This window comes from Carettochelys insculpta, chromosome 2 (assembly GCF_033958435.1).
Source record: "Carettochelys insculpta isolate YL-2023 chromosome 2, ASM3395843v1, whole genome shotgun sequence".
Classification (NCBI taxonomy): domain Eukaryota; kingdom Metazoa; phylum Chordata; order Testudines; family Carettochelyidae; genus Carettochelys; species Carettochelys insculpta.
The window spans coordinates 161,629,934-161,649,879 of NC_134138.1; the positions used below are offsets into that span (position 1 = coordinate 161,629,934).

Sequence of the window (19,946 nt, forward strand, 5' to 3'; positions counted from 1 at the left end):
CAAATACTTTGAGCAAATGACTGCATGGTATGTTTACTTGAGATGCTGCCAAAAATTCCTTCAAATCACTAGCCGAGGGTTTTTTTCTTCCTAACATATCTGCCTTCCAAAAGGTCTGCGTCAGAGTATACATCATGTTTAAAGGTGAGGCTAAAACGCTAAAGACTTTAGCTCATATTTAAAAAAAGAACCCTCAGTCAGGATTATGGATTTATTTCCTCAGGGTCTAACAGTTGAAATAATTAGCATTTAAAAATAAAAGTAATTAGGACTTCACTGCAAGACACTAATAGGTTATTTTATGCATGACAGAAGTCCACTTAAACAGAGTAGGATTTCATAGCTAGACTGGGCCTAAGTAAATTGATGCCTGATTCAAGGAAATATCCCAATCCAAGAAAGCACTGAAACTCATCTTTAACTTGAAGTGCCTGTGACAGAAGACATCCCTCTTTCCAGACCCTACACACTATTGTATTCATCCTTCTACTGGGTTTGCCTTGACAGATATTTGAACACTCTATTTGCTGGTCAGTATTGTCCTGATAAAATGTGTGAGAACATTGTATGTGAAGTTATGATTTCCCTGTGTGATGCTATTAACATGTTCCAAAGCCCATAGCCCTGAAGACAGGGCAGAAGACGGGTCAGTCTTGAACAAAGGACTGTATGCTTGCCTTAATTTACATTTAGCAGTCATCAAGTAGAAAGGGAAAAAAACATAAGGAATTTTGAATAGGTGGAAAAAAACAGCAGGGCACATCCTTCCACTTCCACATAGATATTTTATCATCTAGTTTCAAGGTGGAAATATTTACAAGATAGGGCTTGAAATTATCAAAAGAAAGGGCAACCCTACCCCACATAACCTCTCAGTTTTTGTCTCTGGCATTGCACCTAAAATGACAAAGGAAAACAGTCACTGGACTCTGGGGCAGGAGGCAGGTCCTGACCTGAAGAATACGGTCAGTAACCTTGTTGGAAACATGGTGAAAAATTCTACTTGACTCTAATATAGTTTAAATTACGCACTCAAGTACTTTGTACTTTAATTTTCTCGTAACCATTTCTGACGTATGCCTCATTGCCTGTACTCACTTAAAATCTCTTTTATATTTAATTAACTTGTTTTATAGTTTCATCTAATTGAGCAGGTGTAAATTGAAATCTCTGGGTAACTGCAGTTAAGATGAGAAAGTATAATATTCCTTGAAAGGCACAATGGACTCAAATTATTTGCCTTAAGAGAAGGGCTGGGCAATATGACATACCTTCTGTCCATGGTTTTCCCCCACAGAAATGTATGTTGTGTTCACAGTATAGTAGAACCAAGGCTGGTGAGAGTATATATCTGGCAAGCTGCAATTACACATAGTCTTGGTTCACAATCCCAATGTATGTCAGGATCCCTGTGTCACTCGGGGCGTGGAAAATCCACATCCTTGAGTAACAGTTATTCTGACCTACACCTGGGTGTAACCAGCCCTATGCCACTAGGAGGGCTCTTCCTAGTGACAGAGCCACTGGTGCTAAGGGAGGGGGATTACTTAGGATGACAGATGAAGCTATTCCTTTGGTATAGATAGTGTTTTCAAAGAGTATTCTAGTGGCACAATTGCATTGTGCAGCTTTGGCCATTGATCACGGGAAGTACAGCCAGTCCTTCAGAGCGTGGCTTGCCTGCTGGAAGTCTGTCTGAGCAACCCAGGTGGGAGCTACTTCAGCAAGGCTTTGTAAGGCACACAAGGTTGAAGGGTAGGGTGATATACCCCTACCTCCCACCCCCTGCCATACATGTACTCGTCTGAATTGTATCCTGGTACCTGTTGGATCCACTTATCTGCTAGATCCAGGTACCACATGGGTGATAGCATGTGCAGGATTTCCTTAAGTGAACTCTGTCCCTCCCTTGTGCCACATTCCTGATTGAGGAGGATGGCAAATAGGGCTGTGGCTGGCATGTAGGCTGAAATGTCCGTAAGCATTAGTTAGGCAAATACTGCAAATCTTCACAGCAACTATTCACTCACCTATTTAAACAAGATAACTGAATTTGTTCAGCCCTTTTGTGTGTAACTATTTAACCAATTAGCTTCCTGGAAGGACTGCTTGTCGAAAGAGTGGATTTTAAGCCTTGAACGCAGAGTAGTCACCCAAAGTACATTTCAGATTTGTAACTGGACTTTAAAGGTTAAACTTACCCAAGCAAGAGTAAAGCAACTTGAATTTTGAATGCTCAAGAACAGGGTACACAGATAAAGTGGCACTTTAGAATCGTGTGCAGTCATTATGCTAATGAGGTGCTGCATATTCCTGTCAGCGCCTCATTAGCATCTTCCAAAGTGCCTGATTAACATGCCCCCTCTGAAAGAAGGGGGCATGTGTAGACGCAGCTTGGATGAGCTGAACAAGTTCTCTCTCTTAAGATGCCCCCTTTCCTCGGAACATGATACCATGAAAGGACTATAAGGATTTAACAGAATTTGATTTCTTGTTAGAATCACATAGCTATATCATGTCATTTATTTTTTTAAAATGAACACACGTTTATTCAGAATAAACTCTGTTTTTTGAAAATCCCCAAAAGTAGTTATTTCACTGACTTCTCCAACCCTCTCCTTTACTTCAACCCACTGCTGTCTAAACCACTATTATTTATTTTTAAAACATTTTATATAGTCCAGTAAGTCAGGATGAACATTTATTTGTGTACTGGAGTGATTCTATTGTTACCTAGACTATTGCAATATAAACATCTCATTTGTTCTTCTAAATGACACGAGTGAGTGCATATGTTTAAGGAGACATGAACATAATATAGGTTCACAGTTTCAAATGATTTTGATCACAGTTGTGTATTGCATACTACAATTTATGCTTTTGGTTTCTACTGCATTTCACTCAACTGGAGTTATGCCAGTTTATCACATGACACAGTCCTTCTAAAATAAACCTGTTTATGTTTGTAGGAATACTAGTAGATCTAGATTCAATCTGCTATTAACCTTGATTTGTCTCCATCTCATACAAGCTCACATATGGGAATTCTCTGTGACCACATGGTTCCAATCCTGTATCTGGGCCCGGATTCAAGAAAGCACACACTTGTTTTTCAGCACTTGATTAATTTCCTTAGATTTCAAGATGACTTAACTTGAAGCATTAGGTGCAGTCCTGAGTGGAGATGTTTTCCTGAATCAAAGCTGTAGTGATCAAGTTGTTTCAGGAAAGCCCCCTAACCTGCAACTCTCCTTGAAAGCAGGGAGACCATCTCTCAAGCATCTGCAGTCCCATACCCTCTGTGAAACAGAGGAGGAATGGTGCATCACTCATTTACATCTGTGTGTGATGCCAGAAAACATTACCTAAATTTCTATCACTGCATTTATTCTTTATTAAGAAAAAAGTGGCCCATTAAAAAAAGGTGGCAATAGTCCTATGTGATTGTATTTCCAGCTTGAGAGAGAGAAAGAGTTTGCTAACTTAGATCAATTTGCTGATTGCTAAGAATCACTGATTTATTTTTAAATTGAAAGTTAATTTTTAGATTGAGAGAGTGTCAAATACTTCTCCTGGAGTGGCAGCCCTAACCAAAATTAGGGGTTACTAGGCTCTCAAAATAGAAGAGATTTTGCTATTAATTTAATACAAATGAAATTGGAATGGATCCAGAAAGTCTGGAGTACACAGAGGTTGTAGAGTGCTTCTGGTTTGTGTTCTCTACTGCAGGAAATTAGCCCTTGAAGCTGTGGCTGTTTTACAAAATCATAATAGCAATGGAAAAACCTAACAGCAAGTAAGATTTCTATGTGTATTACAAATGTGCACATTGAGAGCAAAGTTGTCATGAGCTCCTCATGCATTTCCAATAAGGTGATCTTCTCAAACTTAAAATGTATAAATGACTAGAGGAGGAAATCACTTCAATGGTTTCCTCAATTCTAGTTTTAGATTAATAGATCTTGAAATGTATTACCTCTTCTGCTCTGACCTGCTGTATATCAGAGGCCATTGCATTTCATGTAATTACTTCTATACTGAGCATATTTGACAATGTATCAGCACTGTTTTGCATGTCGCTGATGTGACAGAAAGCTATTATATTATTGACTTAATGTGTTTTATTCCTCCAAAGTGTTGAAAATGTTTTATGCCTTTAATATATATCTGATCACACGGCTAGACACAACTACAACATACAGTCAAAAATGGCAGATACACTAGCAAAGAAACCTGGAGACATTAACCCCCCCAGAAAACGTACCTGAATCCACCACCTTGGGCCAAAGACTGAGTAAACAACCATTGCAGTGGGCCGGAGTGCTGTGAGGGGAGAAGTGTCATCAGGAAATTTAACCCCGACATACAGCATGCAGGATTCTGTGGGAATGGCTCCACTGTAGCTTGAACATGAGCAGCTACAAAGCTGTCTCTGAGTTATAACTCCTTACTGGGGCTGCATTCAGCAGTGTGTGTGTCACTGGGACCTCTGGGGGTCCATGGTTCTTTGTGCTGAAGTAAACTGAGCCACTCACACTCAGTGAATTGTAGAAGAACTCTTGTGCTTTCTGAGCAAACAGGGAGACATCTGGGAAGGCAGTGAGATTAAGTGATTCAGCCCATTTCCACACTGCAAAACTGGAAGGTTACCAGTGAAAGCTGAACTCAGACTCTAACCTGCATGCCCAGGTGAGCCAGGTAGTGAGTATTTAAGACACCACTATACTCTGGAAATTGTTTGGTGTCTGGACAGGAGGAGGGTTAGTGGCAGCACCCGGGAAAGAGACCAAGTTAACTCTGCCATGAAGACGTACCCTATGTAGTGCCAAACTTCCTCCTGGAAGTTCTTACAGACCATGTTACACATAGACAGAGACCAACTGGAAAGGCTAAGACAGACAATATGGCTAGCTAAGTTATATTAATACTATAGGCACTGACTCCACCGATGCTCTAGGAATGGTGCATCCACTGGGAAAAATTAGTGGGTGCTTATTGTGAGTTCTGTAGATCTCATTCTACGAGTAATAGCTCCTATTGGCTGTGTCTACACTAGCCCAAAACTTTGAAATGGCCATTCTGAAGTTTACTAATGAAGCTCTGAAATACATATTCAGCACCTCATTAGCATGCCGGCAGCTGCAGCACTTCGAAATTGCCTTGGCTCGCTGCCGCGCGGCTTGTCCAAACAGGGGTCCTTTTCGAAAGGACCCTGGCAACTTCAAAATCCCCTTATTCCTATCTGCTGCATGGCCATTTCGAAGTTTTGGGCTAGTGTAGACATAGCCATTCTGAAATAGATATTTTAGAGTAGGGGCTGGATAGACAGGGAATAGGGGCTATTTTGAAATAGCTGAGTGCTATTTCAATACACATTGGCTGCGTCTACACTATCCCTCCCTTTCGGAAGGGGTATGTAAATGCCACAGATCAGAAATGCTAATGAAGTGTTGATATGAATATTTAGCATCTCATTTACATAATGGCCACCACCTGGAGTGTTGAAAGTGCTGCTTTTGAATTGAAAACTAACCATGTAGGTGGGGTTCCTTTGAAAGGAAACCCTGATTTCAAAAGCACCCTTCTTCCCCAAAAAATTGGGTGGCAGAGCTGAAGTGGAAGAGGCAGGGCAAGGTCTTGGGGGAAGGCACTGAGTGAAGCCAGGGCCTGAGCAGAGTGGAAGGGTAAGCTCCCCCTGGCTGAGGAAGAAACCCATGCCTATGAGCCATACTTTTGCTTTAATAACTTATTTCTTGTTTTTTATTTCAATTATTTATTTTAAAACCTTGATCTCCTGGAGACGTGAGTATGTAAGACTCTCAACTTACAATCCAATGTGGTTCTGATTCTGACTATGTTCCTGCAGTAGTAAAAATAACAATACCGTCAACCAGCTTGTCTTCAGAAGGACACAGATAAACTCTAACCACCAATATTCATTCACACCATACAGAATTAAACTAAGAAAACCCACTGAGCTGCACCTGGAATCCAATTGAAAGCCAGTACAGCTTCAGACCATCTAGTCTGATAGCTCAGGAGAACAAAATACTTGCCAGAAAATTTCCCTTTTTATTCCAGTGTCTGTGCACACATTTGAGTTGACAATTTTAAGCAATTCACAGTTGAGAGAGCATTTTTAAAGTGTTTCTGAGAATAAGTGCTGGGAGTGGTTACAGGCCACAGATGTCTGACTAGTGGTTATTTTCTGTTTTTAATGTATCCTTCTGAAATCAAGACTAAAATATCCTAAAAGTACATAATAAAATATTAAATCTGAGAAAACACATAACAACCTTCTAAAGAAATTGACCCATATGTGACTCTACAACTTCTTTTGTTTTTATTTTTTTAAAGACAAGCACAAAGTGTGTCTTCAAAGTATGCCTAATAAGAACGCCTACCTCTTCTAGAGGCGTGTTTCATCAATAGCTCCCAATGCACTTTGCCGCACAGGCCAGAATCATTATCCCTGTTTGACAGAGAGAGGAAGTGACTTGCCCAAGGTCATCAACCAGACCACTGATGTAACTGGAAAGAGAACCCTGATTTCCTGAATCTCACCCCGTGCCCGGGTTTTGCTCTATCCACTTAGTGAAATGGCTGCAGAACAGTCATGGAACAGTTAGATTACACTTTGCACTAATGTGTTTGTGGCAGACTTGTCTAGTATTTTAGATATTACCAACATTTAAAAATTGTATTCCCCCTTTCTGTAACAAGAATGTGGTTTAATAAAATAAGTTTAAACATTAAAATATTTTTACAATTCATATGAAAAAATCAAATTTATTAGAGGGCCTTCTTCCTTTAGATCAATTCACTTCAACTCACACAAACGATGAAAATTAAATAATCTGCAAAACTCATCAGTGTAAATAAAGTATATGTTGTCTCTATACAGCAAAATTCAGAATATGCCCCTTTCCCTGTGAAAAATATAGGTAGATGTACATTTTCAGAATGAAGATTGACCTTAAAAAGGAAAACTGGAGTTTAGAGACAACCATGCTAATTGAGAATTCATTAAAATGTTTCAATATGACAAACAAATTAGGAAAAAAAATCACTTTTTGTATAAATAAAACAAGTCCGTTTGAAATAGTTCAAAACACAAGTACAAAGATCTTCCACCATTTTCTTCCAAAAACTGGTTTTTTGGGATAGAGGCTAGCCTGGGGCAAATGTGTCTAACTGGACTTTTGGCAATTTATACCCGTAATTTTGAAAAACAAGTTATCATCTTTAAAGTTGTTTGAAAGGTGCTTCTCAATAACAGACTTCTAGTATCTTGACGGCCTGTCACATTTCCCAAAGGATGATCATCCACCCTGTCTGCCTTAACTCATCCTATCCCCCCAAACCCATCCCCCTCTTTTGTCTGCTGCTCTCTCACGTCCTCTTCAAAGTGTTCCTTGCTGCTTCAGTTAGGGTCACTTCAGCAGGTGAACAGTCTGATTCTCAATGCCCAGCTGCTATTGCCCTTTGGCTACTTATTCAGAAAGAGCTGCTATGATCACCATGCTGCAAAGTCCTCTCTTAGCCTCAGTGGCCACCCACCTGTTGTTGCGACCAGTGGATGATGGGGTAGGGACCGGAAGTAGGAAATGATCACTCATGTGAAGAGTGCAGGCAGGAAGACAGGGTGACTCTGAACAGGGGGCAGCAGAGCTAAATAACCAATAACCATATGTAGCTATTCCACCTTGGTCCTCAAGTGGCTACACCTCTTCTGCTGCTTCTTTAGTACTCCTTAAACAGACGGCATAGAATGAGGAATTCAGCCACTCCCCAGACGATATTGTGATAGACACTATGTGAAGAGACTGTGTATCAAGCCTGTTCATCTCTCACAAGTCTGCTTTCCTGAAGGCCATCATGTCCGCCTTTCTAAAGCTGTACTTTTGGCTACTTCCCAATCTGAAAAAGATTCCAGTTGCTGAAGTCTTCATATTAGAATCTTGAATAGTTCTTGGAGCAGTCTGCCTTCGGTATATTGTGCTACTGCTGTTTCTCAGAGTGGAAGATGTGATGCATCAAACGGCAAGGGAACTTTGTGTCAAAATTGGCTCTGAGGAGCCACTTTGTGTCATTTCAATGCCCTCTTTCACCAGTGCTGTCCTATTGACATGACTGGCAGGTTCCTCTAAAAAAGCACCCAGCCTGCCACTTTCAGGGGGACTCAGTACTTGGCCAGAAACGGCCAACCTGTTTGCATTCACAGAACACATTAGAAGAGTGCTGTTCCTCGTAGATTCCTCCTGGAGATTTTGCAGAGATGGCCTCTGCGTCATGGAGCCACGTCTTTCCCAGTGAGATTCTTCTAATGACTGGTTGCAGTTAGACTGTAAGTCTGCTTGGAAGCAAAGTGAAAATGAGTGTTTAAAGGGCTCTGTGGGCTAGCTTTCAAAAGTGAGATTCAGTCCCTGACATCAAATAGCAGTGATTTAATTTTTACTTAACTTTTTACATTTTAATTTAAAAAGCAGAACAAAATACACAGTCAGAAGTGAAGAATATCTTCATTCTGTTTTAGTTAGAGTGTCACAAGAAAAATCTAACAGCATTTCAATGTAAGGTAATCTGATCTAGTGACACTCAGACTGTGGCTTGTTTGGTGCAGGTGACTCTTCAATTGTCTCCTGTAGCTCTTTTCAGAACATTATATTAAAATACTGTGTGACTTATTTAACAGGGGAAGAGTCAATGGAGACAGCCAGAGTTCAGAGTCACAGAAGGACAGAGGATGAGTTGCATAAGATTGCATGTGACAATAAAAGACAAGAGGACTTGGAGCCAGAAAAAACAAAGAGGAAAGTCGAAGAACTATGCTAGGAGAAGGCAGGCCTACATGCCTGAGGACTGCCTACCAAGAACAGAGAGGCCTGTCACCAGAGCTGATCTGAAGAACAGAAGGGTGTGCTGTCTACAGGGAGTTAAGACATGGCATGTGGACCTGAGGTTGAAGAGGTTCCTAGCTCAAGCAGGAAAAAATCCACTGTTTCTCACTGGAACACATCAGTGGAGACTATGCCAAGCTGGGGAAGACATTGAAAGAAATGGAGGCTCAAGTGATCTTCAGTGGGAATCTACCTGTTCCTAGAGAAGGAGAATGAAGGTCAGACAGAATTATAATGATCAACAGATACCTAAAGGAAGTGGAGCTATAAGGAGGGCTTTGATATCCTCAATCACTGGGACACATTCATAGACAGAGGAGAGATCTCATGGGATGGGCTCCACCTGAGTAGGGAAGGAAATGGACTTCTGGGGTGGAAGTTGGCACAACTGATTGAAAGACCTTTAAATTAGGATCTCAGGAGAGACTGCTAGGAGATGTACATGTAATCTTCACATCTGATTTTAACATTGAGTGGAAGGATAATTAAAGAGAGGATACAGCAATTGAGAAACAAATGACAGAGGGCAGGAGAACAGATATCAAGAGGAAAGACAGTGGAATTGGGACTGTCAGGTAGACGACACTGGCAGAAGAATGTACCTAACTGGGGCAGGGAATCTGGATGAAACCAAGTAGAAAAACACTAAGACACCAATACAAGGAGCCTGGGTAACAAAATGTAGGAACTAGAATTACTGGTGCAGTAAAACCAGATATTATAGACATAACAGAAATATGGTAGAATAGCATTCATGATTAGAGTACAACCATGTATGGCTTGGCATGTGCTGTTCAGGAAAGGCAGACATAAAGGTAAATGTGTAGCAACAGCATTGTATATCAGTGACAAGGTAGGCTGAAAAGAATTAGAAATGATGGAATGGATGAAGTGGTATCCATTAGGGTAAAATTGTCTTGGAAAAGAAAAATAGAAGAGGCTCCAGTATGATAGTGTTTGGAGTATGCTACAGTTCCCCAGGATCCAATCTGGGATATGGATAATGACCTTTAATATCTTTAATGAAAGAAATACAACTGGGAATCCTGTGATTATGAGTGACTTACTTCCCAGATATAGATTAGAGAACAAAGTTTTGCTAAGAATGGTAGGGCCCAAATATTCCTGGATTTGATACCTTACAGATTTCTTTACCAAAAAGTCACCAAAACAGTATTTTAGATTTAATATAAATAATTTGCTAGGACCTCATGGAATAACTGATTGTTTCAAATAATCACATGTAATTCAGTTTAAACTAAATGGAAAGAAACAAAAATAGGTCAGCAGTTAGGGTCCTTGATCTCAAAAGGGCAATTTGTAAAATTTAAGCTAAGTAACAAGGGAAATGCACAGGATCTGAATGTGGAAGAGGCTTGGAATTACTCCAGGTCAGTGCTGCAGAACCTGTATGAAGCCTGCATCACAAGCAAGGGGAAAATACACACAGGAAAGGTTGCAGACCAAACAGAATGAACAAGCATGCCAAATGGGTTAAGAGAAAGCAAAAAGGCTACAAGGAATGGAAGATGGGATAGGCCAACAAGGAAAGCTACCTCTTAAAGATCAGAAAGTGGAGAGCTAAAGTGAGCACCACCAAAATCCAAGCAACATAGGACCTTGCAAAGGAAAGTAAAAATCAGTAGTAAAAGATTCTTTAGCCATATTAATAAGAAGAAAACAAGGAAAGAAGAGATACTGCTTAGTGCTGAGGATGGGATGTAGACTGTTTTTAATAAGGGTAACGAAGAGCTCAGGGGAGTAGGAGGGTGGCTAATGGAATGAGAGTGAGGAAGTAGAAATTACTACAGCCCAAGATCAAAGTCTTTCTTAAACAGGGTAATAGGAACAATCGGAAGTAGTGGGGGTGGAGGAGGAAACGAGATGATAATGTCCACCCCACAATATTAAAGGAATGGGCTCATGAAGTTGCAAGCCCAACAGTAAGATTTTTTTAATGAATTTGTGAATTCAAGGATTATACCCAGTGACTAAAGCATCGCTAATATAATACCTTTTAAGAAAAGGAAAAAAGGTGATCTAGAAAACTATAGCGCTCTCAGGTCGACCTCAGTGGTATGCAAGGTCTTAGAACAAATTGGGTTTCAGTAAGGCATCTGATACAGTTCCACATGTGAAATTATTAGCTCAATTAGAGAAGATGGGGATTTATACGAGAACAGAAAGGTGGATAAGGAACTGGTAAAAGGGGAGACAGGAGGTCAGACTGCTAGGTGAATTGTCAGGCTGAAAGGAGGTTGCTAGTGGAGCTCCTTAGGGATCAGTCTTGTGACCAATCTTATTCAACATTTTCTTTAGTGACTTTGGCACAAAATGTGGGAGTGCACTAACAGAATTTGCAGATGACACAAAGTAGGGGAATACTGCCAACAGGAAGGAGGACTGGACTATGTAACAGAACTTGGACAACTTTGAAAACTGGAATAATACAAATGGGATAAAGTTGTAGAGTGCAAAGTGCACTTAGGGACTAACAGCACACATTTTAAGCTGGGGATTGAGAAATCACAGGATAACTATGTGCCACCAGTGTGATGCAGCCATGAAAAAAGGCTAATTCAATCATAGGATGCAACAGACTAGGTATTTCTAATGGAGAAAGGGAAGTGTAAGTACCATTATACAAGGGCACTGGTGAGACCTCATCTGGAATACTGTGTGCAGCTCTGGTCACCCATGTTTAAGGAAGTTGAATTCAACTTGAAACAGGTGCAAGGAGAGGCTACTAGGATAATCAGAGGACTGGAAAACCCCACCTTACATGACAGGACTCAAGGAGTTTGGCTTGTTTATTATACCCAAATGAAGGATAAGAGGAAATGTGATTGTTCTCTATAGGTCAGAGGGCTCAATACCAGGGAGTTATTTAAGTTAAGGGTTCATGTTGGTACAAGAGCAAATGCAGACAAATTGGCCAGCAGCCAGGTTAGACTGGAAATTAGATGAAGGTTATGGAGGAGTGAAGTTCTGGAACAGCCTTCCGTAGGGGGCTGAGGAGCAGGGGAATCTAACAGGTTTAAAGATGGAGTGTAGTAAGTTTTCTGGGGGGAAGGGAGGGATGAGAAGGCTGCCTATATTGATATGTGGCCCATCTGCAACGACTTGCAGCAGATATCTCTGTTAGCTGGGAATGGGACTCAAGATGGAAAGAGCTCTGAGTTAGTACATTAATTTTTTTCCCCAAGTGTCCAGCTGGTGGATCTTGCCTACACACTCAGGATCTCACTGATCACCATATTTGGAATCAATTTTCCATCAGGTCAGATTGGCAGAGATCCTGGAGGATTTTCACCTCTCTGCAGAATGGAGCATCAATCATTTGTTGGTTTGAACTAAAGTTAATGGTGGATTGTCTGTACCCTGAGGTCTTTAAATCGTGATTTGAGGACTTTAGTAACTCAGCCAGAGATTGGGGGTCTATTACAGGAGTGGCTAGGTGAGCTTCTGTGGTCTGCAATGTGCCAGAGATCAGACTAGATGATAATGATGTTCTCTTCTGATCTTAAAATGTATGTGTCTAATTTAGTGTTTATTTCTCCACTGTGTTTTGGAAAAAAAAAGTTGTTCTGTTTACAATGGTAAAACTGAGCTGTGATAGAAATATAATCAAATATAAATTTTTAATTTTCAGAATCAAAATGTTTGATAAAATTACACCACTTTAGAATTATTTTCATAACAAATCTTATAATGCAGATTTTTTGATATGAGCTTTGCTACACACTCATAATTCTCACTGTTATTAGTGCAACACAGCAAGTAGCGTGTAGTGATGATTTAAATACATATTACAAATGAATGCATTGTGCAGGGACTGTCACTGAAAATCTATTGGCCAAGTCAATATCCAATTTACTCTGACGTTATTACAATAATGGAGTTTCTACGAAGAAAAAATCCTTCTTGACTAAGCCGTATAAGAAAGGTGGTACCTTGCAGAAAATATTATGGCCAAGTTATACAAGCTGAAAACTTGGTTTGTTTTTAAAAAAAATGTTCACAGACCCTGACCGATAATTAACTATAGAGATGCTAGCAGGTTCCTCAGCAATGATTGTAATGGGTAACTGTGATCAGAATATAATGTAAGGATACAGTATGTATATGCATACATTTTTTATGTTGTCAGTGTATATCCTGCTTAAGATTGGGGTAAATGAATACTTAGACCTTAGGGGAAAAGCCTGTGCAGTAACTGTTCTATAATTAAAATCAATGTGAGGGAGGTCTTACCTCCAAAGTCTGCCATTTCTGTATCACTTACTTCCTTGTTCTGATGCATATTCTCACACAGCGTTTCTTTAGTAGTTTTTGGCACATTCTACAAAAATAATCAACATTTGTAAATTAATTCCAACTAGAGGCTGCCAGGTCAGGTGGGCTGAGTCAAATGCCAATATGGCACGCCACTGTTCTCTCCTCCACTCCCCTCTCAGAAGTTTTTCAAGAGATTCACTGAGTGTGCAAAAATAGGAGTCACCTTGACTTAAATTTTAAATTGACCTTTTACCCAGTATGCCCACTAACACTACTTTTTTGCACAATGGTGATCTCCACAAGTTAGAGCACATTAATTAAATAAGAGCACAGGGTATTTGGCTAGTTGGACCACTGGTTGGGTCTACTATGGGAATTCCTCTCTGAGAGTGACCAATACTTAGTGTTGTACATGAAGACCCAGTGAGCAACTGCTGTAGATAATTATAAAATAATTTGCTCAACAGGAAAATTTCATTGGAGCCCTTGGCAGTTAGGGACCAATTTTGCTCCCCGTTAAGTTACTGGATTCAGTAGTGTCTGATCAGCTTTTTAGGATACAGCAAGCAGCAGCGAGTTTCAGAACCCAAGACGACAGATGTGGGCCTGTAGGATTCAGGCAACTGCACTAAAAATAGCCAGTAGACATCACAGCCTGGGCTTTTAGATCTCCTTCTAACAGCCTAACGAACATAATGTCAGAGGTTCTCATTAGTAATATAAAGGTCTAATCCTGTCCCATCCCTGTTGGGCTGCTGCGAGAGGCTATGTGGAAAGCTCTCCACTATACTGCGGACTGCCTTCCACTGTTAGTATTGTCACCTCTCAAGAATATCACCAGTGTCAGCCTTCACAACTAGCCAGGGCTATTTCCAGAAGCAGTAGGAGGTCCACATGATTCTCCAGTTTTGACACTCTTGCCCACAAGAATCTGAGTAGCAGAAGTGAAACTGCCCAATGTCTTCTCAGCTTCATGCAGTTGCTGCCTACAGAACTATGAGCACCAGCAGATACCTTGAAGCTGCTTGTGAGCAACGTTACCTTTGCTGTGTGCAGATGATATTTGGAGAATTGTTTTCATTTTTAAAAGGTCCTTATGGTTATGAAAATTAAGTTCTGGAGAAAGGTGTGGCAAGCAAATGAGTGGATTTTTCATGTTCTATTAATATATGGGATGTTTATCTATGCAAAGTTTTTTTTAAAAATATCAGAACTGTCATACTCAGAATTAAGTGATAGTATTACTTGCATGGTTACCACTTTTGCTGTAATACTTTGTAATTTTTTAATCTTCACATATTTCCAATAAAGAGCTGTCCACAGACTTCTACCTTTCCTTATCTGAACAGTCGTCAGAAAAACGTGTGGCTGCAAAAATAAAGCGCTGTGAATAAATTAGTGAACAATGAACAGTTCTTTTATAGCAAAGTCTGGAACACTTTATGTTTGTTTAATTGGGGAAAGGGACTACCTACAGTAGATTTGTTGTGACAACGAACAGACTGTTTGCTTATCCTTTCTCCCTTTCCACTTCTCTTCAATAACATTAGCGTCTGATAAAGGCAAAATTTGAAACTATGTATAAATTAACATACCAGATTATAAACTCTTAGGGCAGTGATTGTGTCTTCGCCTGAAAGTGTGTAGCACACTTTGGACGTAGCCATCCATAATCTAAAATAATGTTAGGTTGCACGCAGCAATTCTCAAAGGTTAATGTGAATGTAAGAATAGCTGCAGGCCCCAGGGAAACACTAAATTTGTCAATTTCACCCTCTGTAGGAGGGAGCCATACAATTTGCCATTATTTGATGAAGACCAAAGAAAAGTGAGCCAAGAAAGACGAGGAGAGTTTTGCGTATTTTCCACCTTACTATCCACTCCGCTACAGGTTAGAGTGTTTTCTTGTGGCCACTCACTGACAGTCCTTTGCTATTGAAACTTCTGGGGTCTCATGAGATCATGTTTACTTTTCTGTCACAATTTTTGTTTTGTGCAACCAGTATCTCAAAGATGATGTCCAGTCAGTAATGCTTGCATAGGTAAGATGTTTTATGATTTCCCGGTACTGTCAAGCGTTTGCTGTTGTGTGAGGATTAGAGGCCTAGAATAAGCCCTGAAGAACAGCCTCTTTGTGTAGTGTGTATTACTTCTGTTTTTTTCTAAAGCCTGTACCAGGCTTCTAATTCCATAAGCTAACCAACTCACAGACAGCAATTCTTCTCTGTGGCTAGAAGAGTACCCTCAACCACCATCAATCTCCTTTCCTGTCTTGCAAAACACATATGTGCCATTTACCTTTCTGGTCCGTTACTCTGGAATCATCCTTGACTCTGAACTCCCTTCTGAAAATCTGCCTCATCACTGCAGTGACTGCTGCTCCATGTTCTCTTTCCTTTTACAGATTGTTCCAGATCTTAAAAGTCCTGTTAGCTGCAGCCGGAGAATGAATGTAGGAATGGAACAGACTTGCTGCTCTTTAGAATAAGGGCCCCACTGCTGTGCAAACTGAGTTCACTTTGTTACAATTGTTTTGTACTCTAGTTGAAGTAATTTGCATTTACTTAAATGCATGACTGACATATCTGGTTCAAAACAGATCACTACCTCAGGAGAAAAGCCCATCTATGCCATTATCTCTGTTCCACCTCTGCTGAAACCCTCATCCATGCCACTGACATAACTACTGCACTCCATTATCCATGACCTACCCAAGTCCCAGCTCTCCAAACTCCACCACAGAGATTTCTGATGCTTTCTTATTCTTCACGTACCAAGCAGCACCAATTCATCTCTCCACTTTCCTCAAGTGCTTCCACAGTCTCCCGGTTCGTTTCAGGTGTCAGATCAAAATATTCATCCTTGTTCATTGAAACTCTATATGGACGTATCCCAATCTCTCCCTTTGCCTCTGCATTAATGCTTTCTCAGCCAACACCTGCCTCTTGGTTCCCTCACACAACCGGCTCCAATATTTTGAAGCAGTGTAGGTTTTGCTGACTATCCCTGACAGATCATGGTTCCTGTCATCCTTCCGGAGAGACCAGAACAAGGAACTTGACACCCAATTTATTTGTTACCTGCCAGTGGAGGGGCAGCCAGCTGTGCTGCAAGGAGATGCCACTGAGAGAATTTATAGTACCGAAAGATCACAGGCAGTATCTGACACATCTGTATTTTCAGAATGACCTATAAGCAATGCTCCTGCCTGCTGTACATCTTAGAACACAGATGCATAAGGTTGGTCATTGTTTATCTTCTGAAGAACTTCCTGGACAGATTGAGATATTCTGCCATAGTGTCCCCTAGGTATTCACAAGCAGCCAAGTAACACAAGCTTTGTTGAATGTATTGCCCAAACTAAAATACGCAGAGCCCCAGCCCTTTGGCTTCAGATAAGTCTTTATCTTCTTTAAATAATCCACAGAAAAATATACATCAGTTTAAGACTCTAGAACAGGCGTGTCCAACCTGCGGCCCACGGGCCGCATGCGGCCCTGGACAGCTAGTAATGCAGCCCCACAAGATCATAAACTTTTAACATTATTGTGTGATTTATATACATTAACTATATTGCATATTTTATATGTGGCCCAAGACAATTCCTCTTCACTTAATGCGGCCCAGGCAAGCCAAAAGGTTGGACACCCATGCTCTAGAAGATTAATGCTCTCCTAATCTTTGTTATTACACTAATACTGCAAACAGGACAAAGCTCCTTACACACACACACACACACACACACACACACAGGTAAATCATTTAGATTAGCAGTTCTTAATCAGGGGCCCATGACACCCCAGAGGTCAGTGAGAACTCTCAGGGGAGCTGCAGGGCCCCAAGGCTGAAACTCAGTTCCCTGAGCCTTGGCAGTGTTGAGGGAGAGCAGCTGGGAACCCTGGCTGCTCCCCTAGTCTAAAGCCAGCAGGGGCATGAGTCAGAAGCTGGGAGCCCAGCTTCTTCCCCCCGCCACCCACACTGAAGCTGGGAGCAGCAGGGGGGCCTCTAGCACCCTCCACTTCCTGAAGATCCCCAGGCTGCCCCCCACCAAGCTAAACCCATGAGCAGTGCACAACTAACCCTAAGCCCTGGTTCTCCCCATGGACAGAAGCCTCAAGCCCCTGGATAGAGTTGGGGGTACAAGGATGCTGCCCCCTAAACTGCAGTGCCTTTCATTAGAGCAGAGCAGTTCCTGGGGCTGCTTTAGTCCTCCTCCCATCTCCTCTTCCACAGTCCTGCCCAGCCCCCACCCTTTGGGCATGTCACAGGCTAGAAGCCAGAGCCAGGTGGTGTGGGGCAGCTGCTCCTCTGGCTGATGGTGCCATGGAGTGGGCAGATGGGGCATTTCCCCATGTGCTGGCGTTGCCTGGGGTTTCAGCTGCACCTAAGTTCCCAGCGCCTCTGACTACTCATGCAGCCAGTCAGACCTGCCTGGGTCGGAGAACAGGGTTCCAGGATGGCAGAGTTTTCAGGGAGCAGTCCCAGCAGAGAGCGCCCTCCAAAACACACAGTCCCTAGCTACTCCCTCTGCACCACAAGCTCTCTGTGCTCAGCACACAGCCCCTACCTAGCCCTTGCCTGCACCCCAAGCTATCCACTGCCCTGCACCCTGCCTGCACACAGCCCTAAGCTATCCACTGCCTGTACCCAGCCCCAAGCTACCTGCTGCCTTCACTCTGAGCTACCCCTTGCCTGCACAGAAGTCCTATCTATTCCCTCCTTGCAACCTGAGTGGTATTCAAACTTTTGAATTGAGTTTCTCCTTTAAGTTATAGCTTTTGGTTGTGTCCCCACTGCGTGGCCTGTTGAGATAGAGGTGGCACTTGCTCCCCAGATGCCTTGTGCAGAGCAGGCCCTTGTCTGCACCCCCCACCCCACCCCAGCACATAGAAGTCAAGCTACAGCTATACACAAGCCCCTCTCTGCTTTCCCCAGCAACGGTGGGCCCTGGAATTTTTATAGCATGTTGAGGGAGGTGTCAGAGCCTATGTCTACATGACAGTGTATTTCAAAATAGCTATTTTAAAATAACAGATTCACACACAAAATGCATTTTGAAATAGCACGCAGCTATTTCAAAGTAGCATTGCTGGGTCCATGTCGCTATTTCAAAATAGTGCCACCTGTGCCCATTATGGCTTATTTCGAAATAATGCTAGTCATTGTCTTAATAGTGCCTATTTTAAAATATTGATATCAAAATAAGTGTTATTCCTTGTGGAAAAGGGTTTACCAGAACTGGAATAACGCCCCTGCTATTTTGATTTTATTTGTAAATAGCGCGTCCATTATCCGGACTGCTGGTATTTCAAGATAACAATGCCGTGTAGACACAGCCAGAGAGAAAAGGGCTGGGAACTCTGCCAGATAAAAGGCCATTAGATAAAAGGCCAAATGATGGAGGGATCAGTTAGATGTCAATTTTTCAGCTTCAGTCCCTCTATCTAAAACATTGAGCTATAAATAAAAATATTCCTAAAATAAAAGCCTGCAGTTTAAGTAGAAGGCTTACTAAATGGAGACTGCAAGGTGGACAGTGTTAGGTAACCTTCACCATTTAATTTGCATGTAATCAGAGCAAATAATTACTCACTTTACTCTGTTTGGGTCATAGGGTTGACTGGCTAATGAAGTTATTTATGGATAATTTAGTTCATCTCTGCTTATTAGGATTTTTTTTGCTGAATTGCTACAGTGACTGCCAATTTCACCAAAACCCTTCTGATGCAATTATGAGAGAGGATAATGGGATTAAGGGTTTCATAAGGAGAATCCAGTAATTTTATTAACTGGTTTTCATCTCTGTGATTAAAAGTATTGTGTTCAGCTCGAAATATTTGAATGTGAAGTCAGCAGCACTGGATTATGTGCTACTTTCATAATTCTAACTGTGCTAAAAATTAGTACAATGTGCTCCTGCTCTTTTATTCCCACATGACTTCCATCTGCTCCATCTTTTTAAGCTGGTTCGAATTCCGATAGTAAGATTTGTGGCTGATAAATTAAGATATAACATTTTGCTTGTATGTAATAAGCCTCTCATCATTACCTCTGGACCAGGAGACAAACTGTTAAAGGAAGCAACATCAGATGCTTCAGTACATAAGATGCTTGTATGTTTAATGGACAGCTGTCCAGTTTCCTGATGCCGTAGAGCACTAAAGAAAAAAAAAAGCAAGAGGAAATAAGGAAATCAGCTAAAACAAAGTCAATTATGAATTCCATTTCACTCTGATTTCACAGTTGCTACACTCAGGCAATATTTCTATTGACTTTCTATGCAGGCCTAGAAGACGGAACCCTTATTGTGGAAAGTGGCTTATGTGCAAGCTTCTGGGTATTTACTACTTTTAGCTAAATGGTTCTCAGCATCTATAGTGAAATTTCAGTGGTATTTCAGAGTTGCATAACATATAACAAGTCTGGAAGAAGAAATGCCTTTTAAAACATGACACCATCAGCCAGAGGAGCTCATACTCAGACATAAAAAACGAAGCTAAGATAAATTAACTTCATCTTTTAAACCCATAAACTCCAAAATATTTTTACTAAATTATAATTTCTGAAATGACTAATCTGAAAGGTCTTTGTCATGATGACAAAACAAATCATTTGATTTTTCCCCATTTTCACTCTCTGGCAATATGATTCAATGGTTCTAAAAAGGTAAGAAATTTCATGGGGAAACAAACCACGTGCTATAAATATGAAAGAACAAGATAAGCTTAAAGCAGAGCAGCACTGCATGAGGCCACTAATTAAAATTAC

General features: G+C 41.1%; 1 protein-coding gene across 2 annotated transcripts in view; it reads right to left on the bottom strand.

Moving 5' to 3' along the window:
• Positions 1 to 6,731: 6,731 nt before the first annotated feature.
• LOC142008718 (palmitoyltransferase ZDHHC11-like) overlaps positions 6,732 to 19,946 on the bottom strand; it is a 76,432-nt gene continuing 63,217 nt past the window's right edge. For both annotated transcript variants that reach the window (XM_074985992.1, XM_074985993.1), the window contains 3 exons: positions 19,228 to 19,336; positions 13,155 to 13,242; positions 6,732 to 8,353 (listed from right to left, as the gene is read on the bottom strand). In XM_074985992.1, the coding sequence (XP_074842093.1) occupies positions 8,037 to 8,353; positions 13,155 to 13,242; positions 19,228 to 19,336 (514 nt within the window). In that variant the 3' untranslated portion in view covers positions 6,732 to 8,036. The remainder of the gene's footprint in view (positions 8,354 to 13,154; positions 13,243 to 19,227; positions 19,337 to 19,946) is intronic.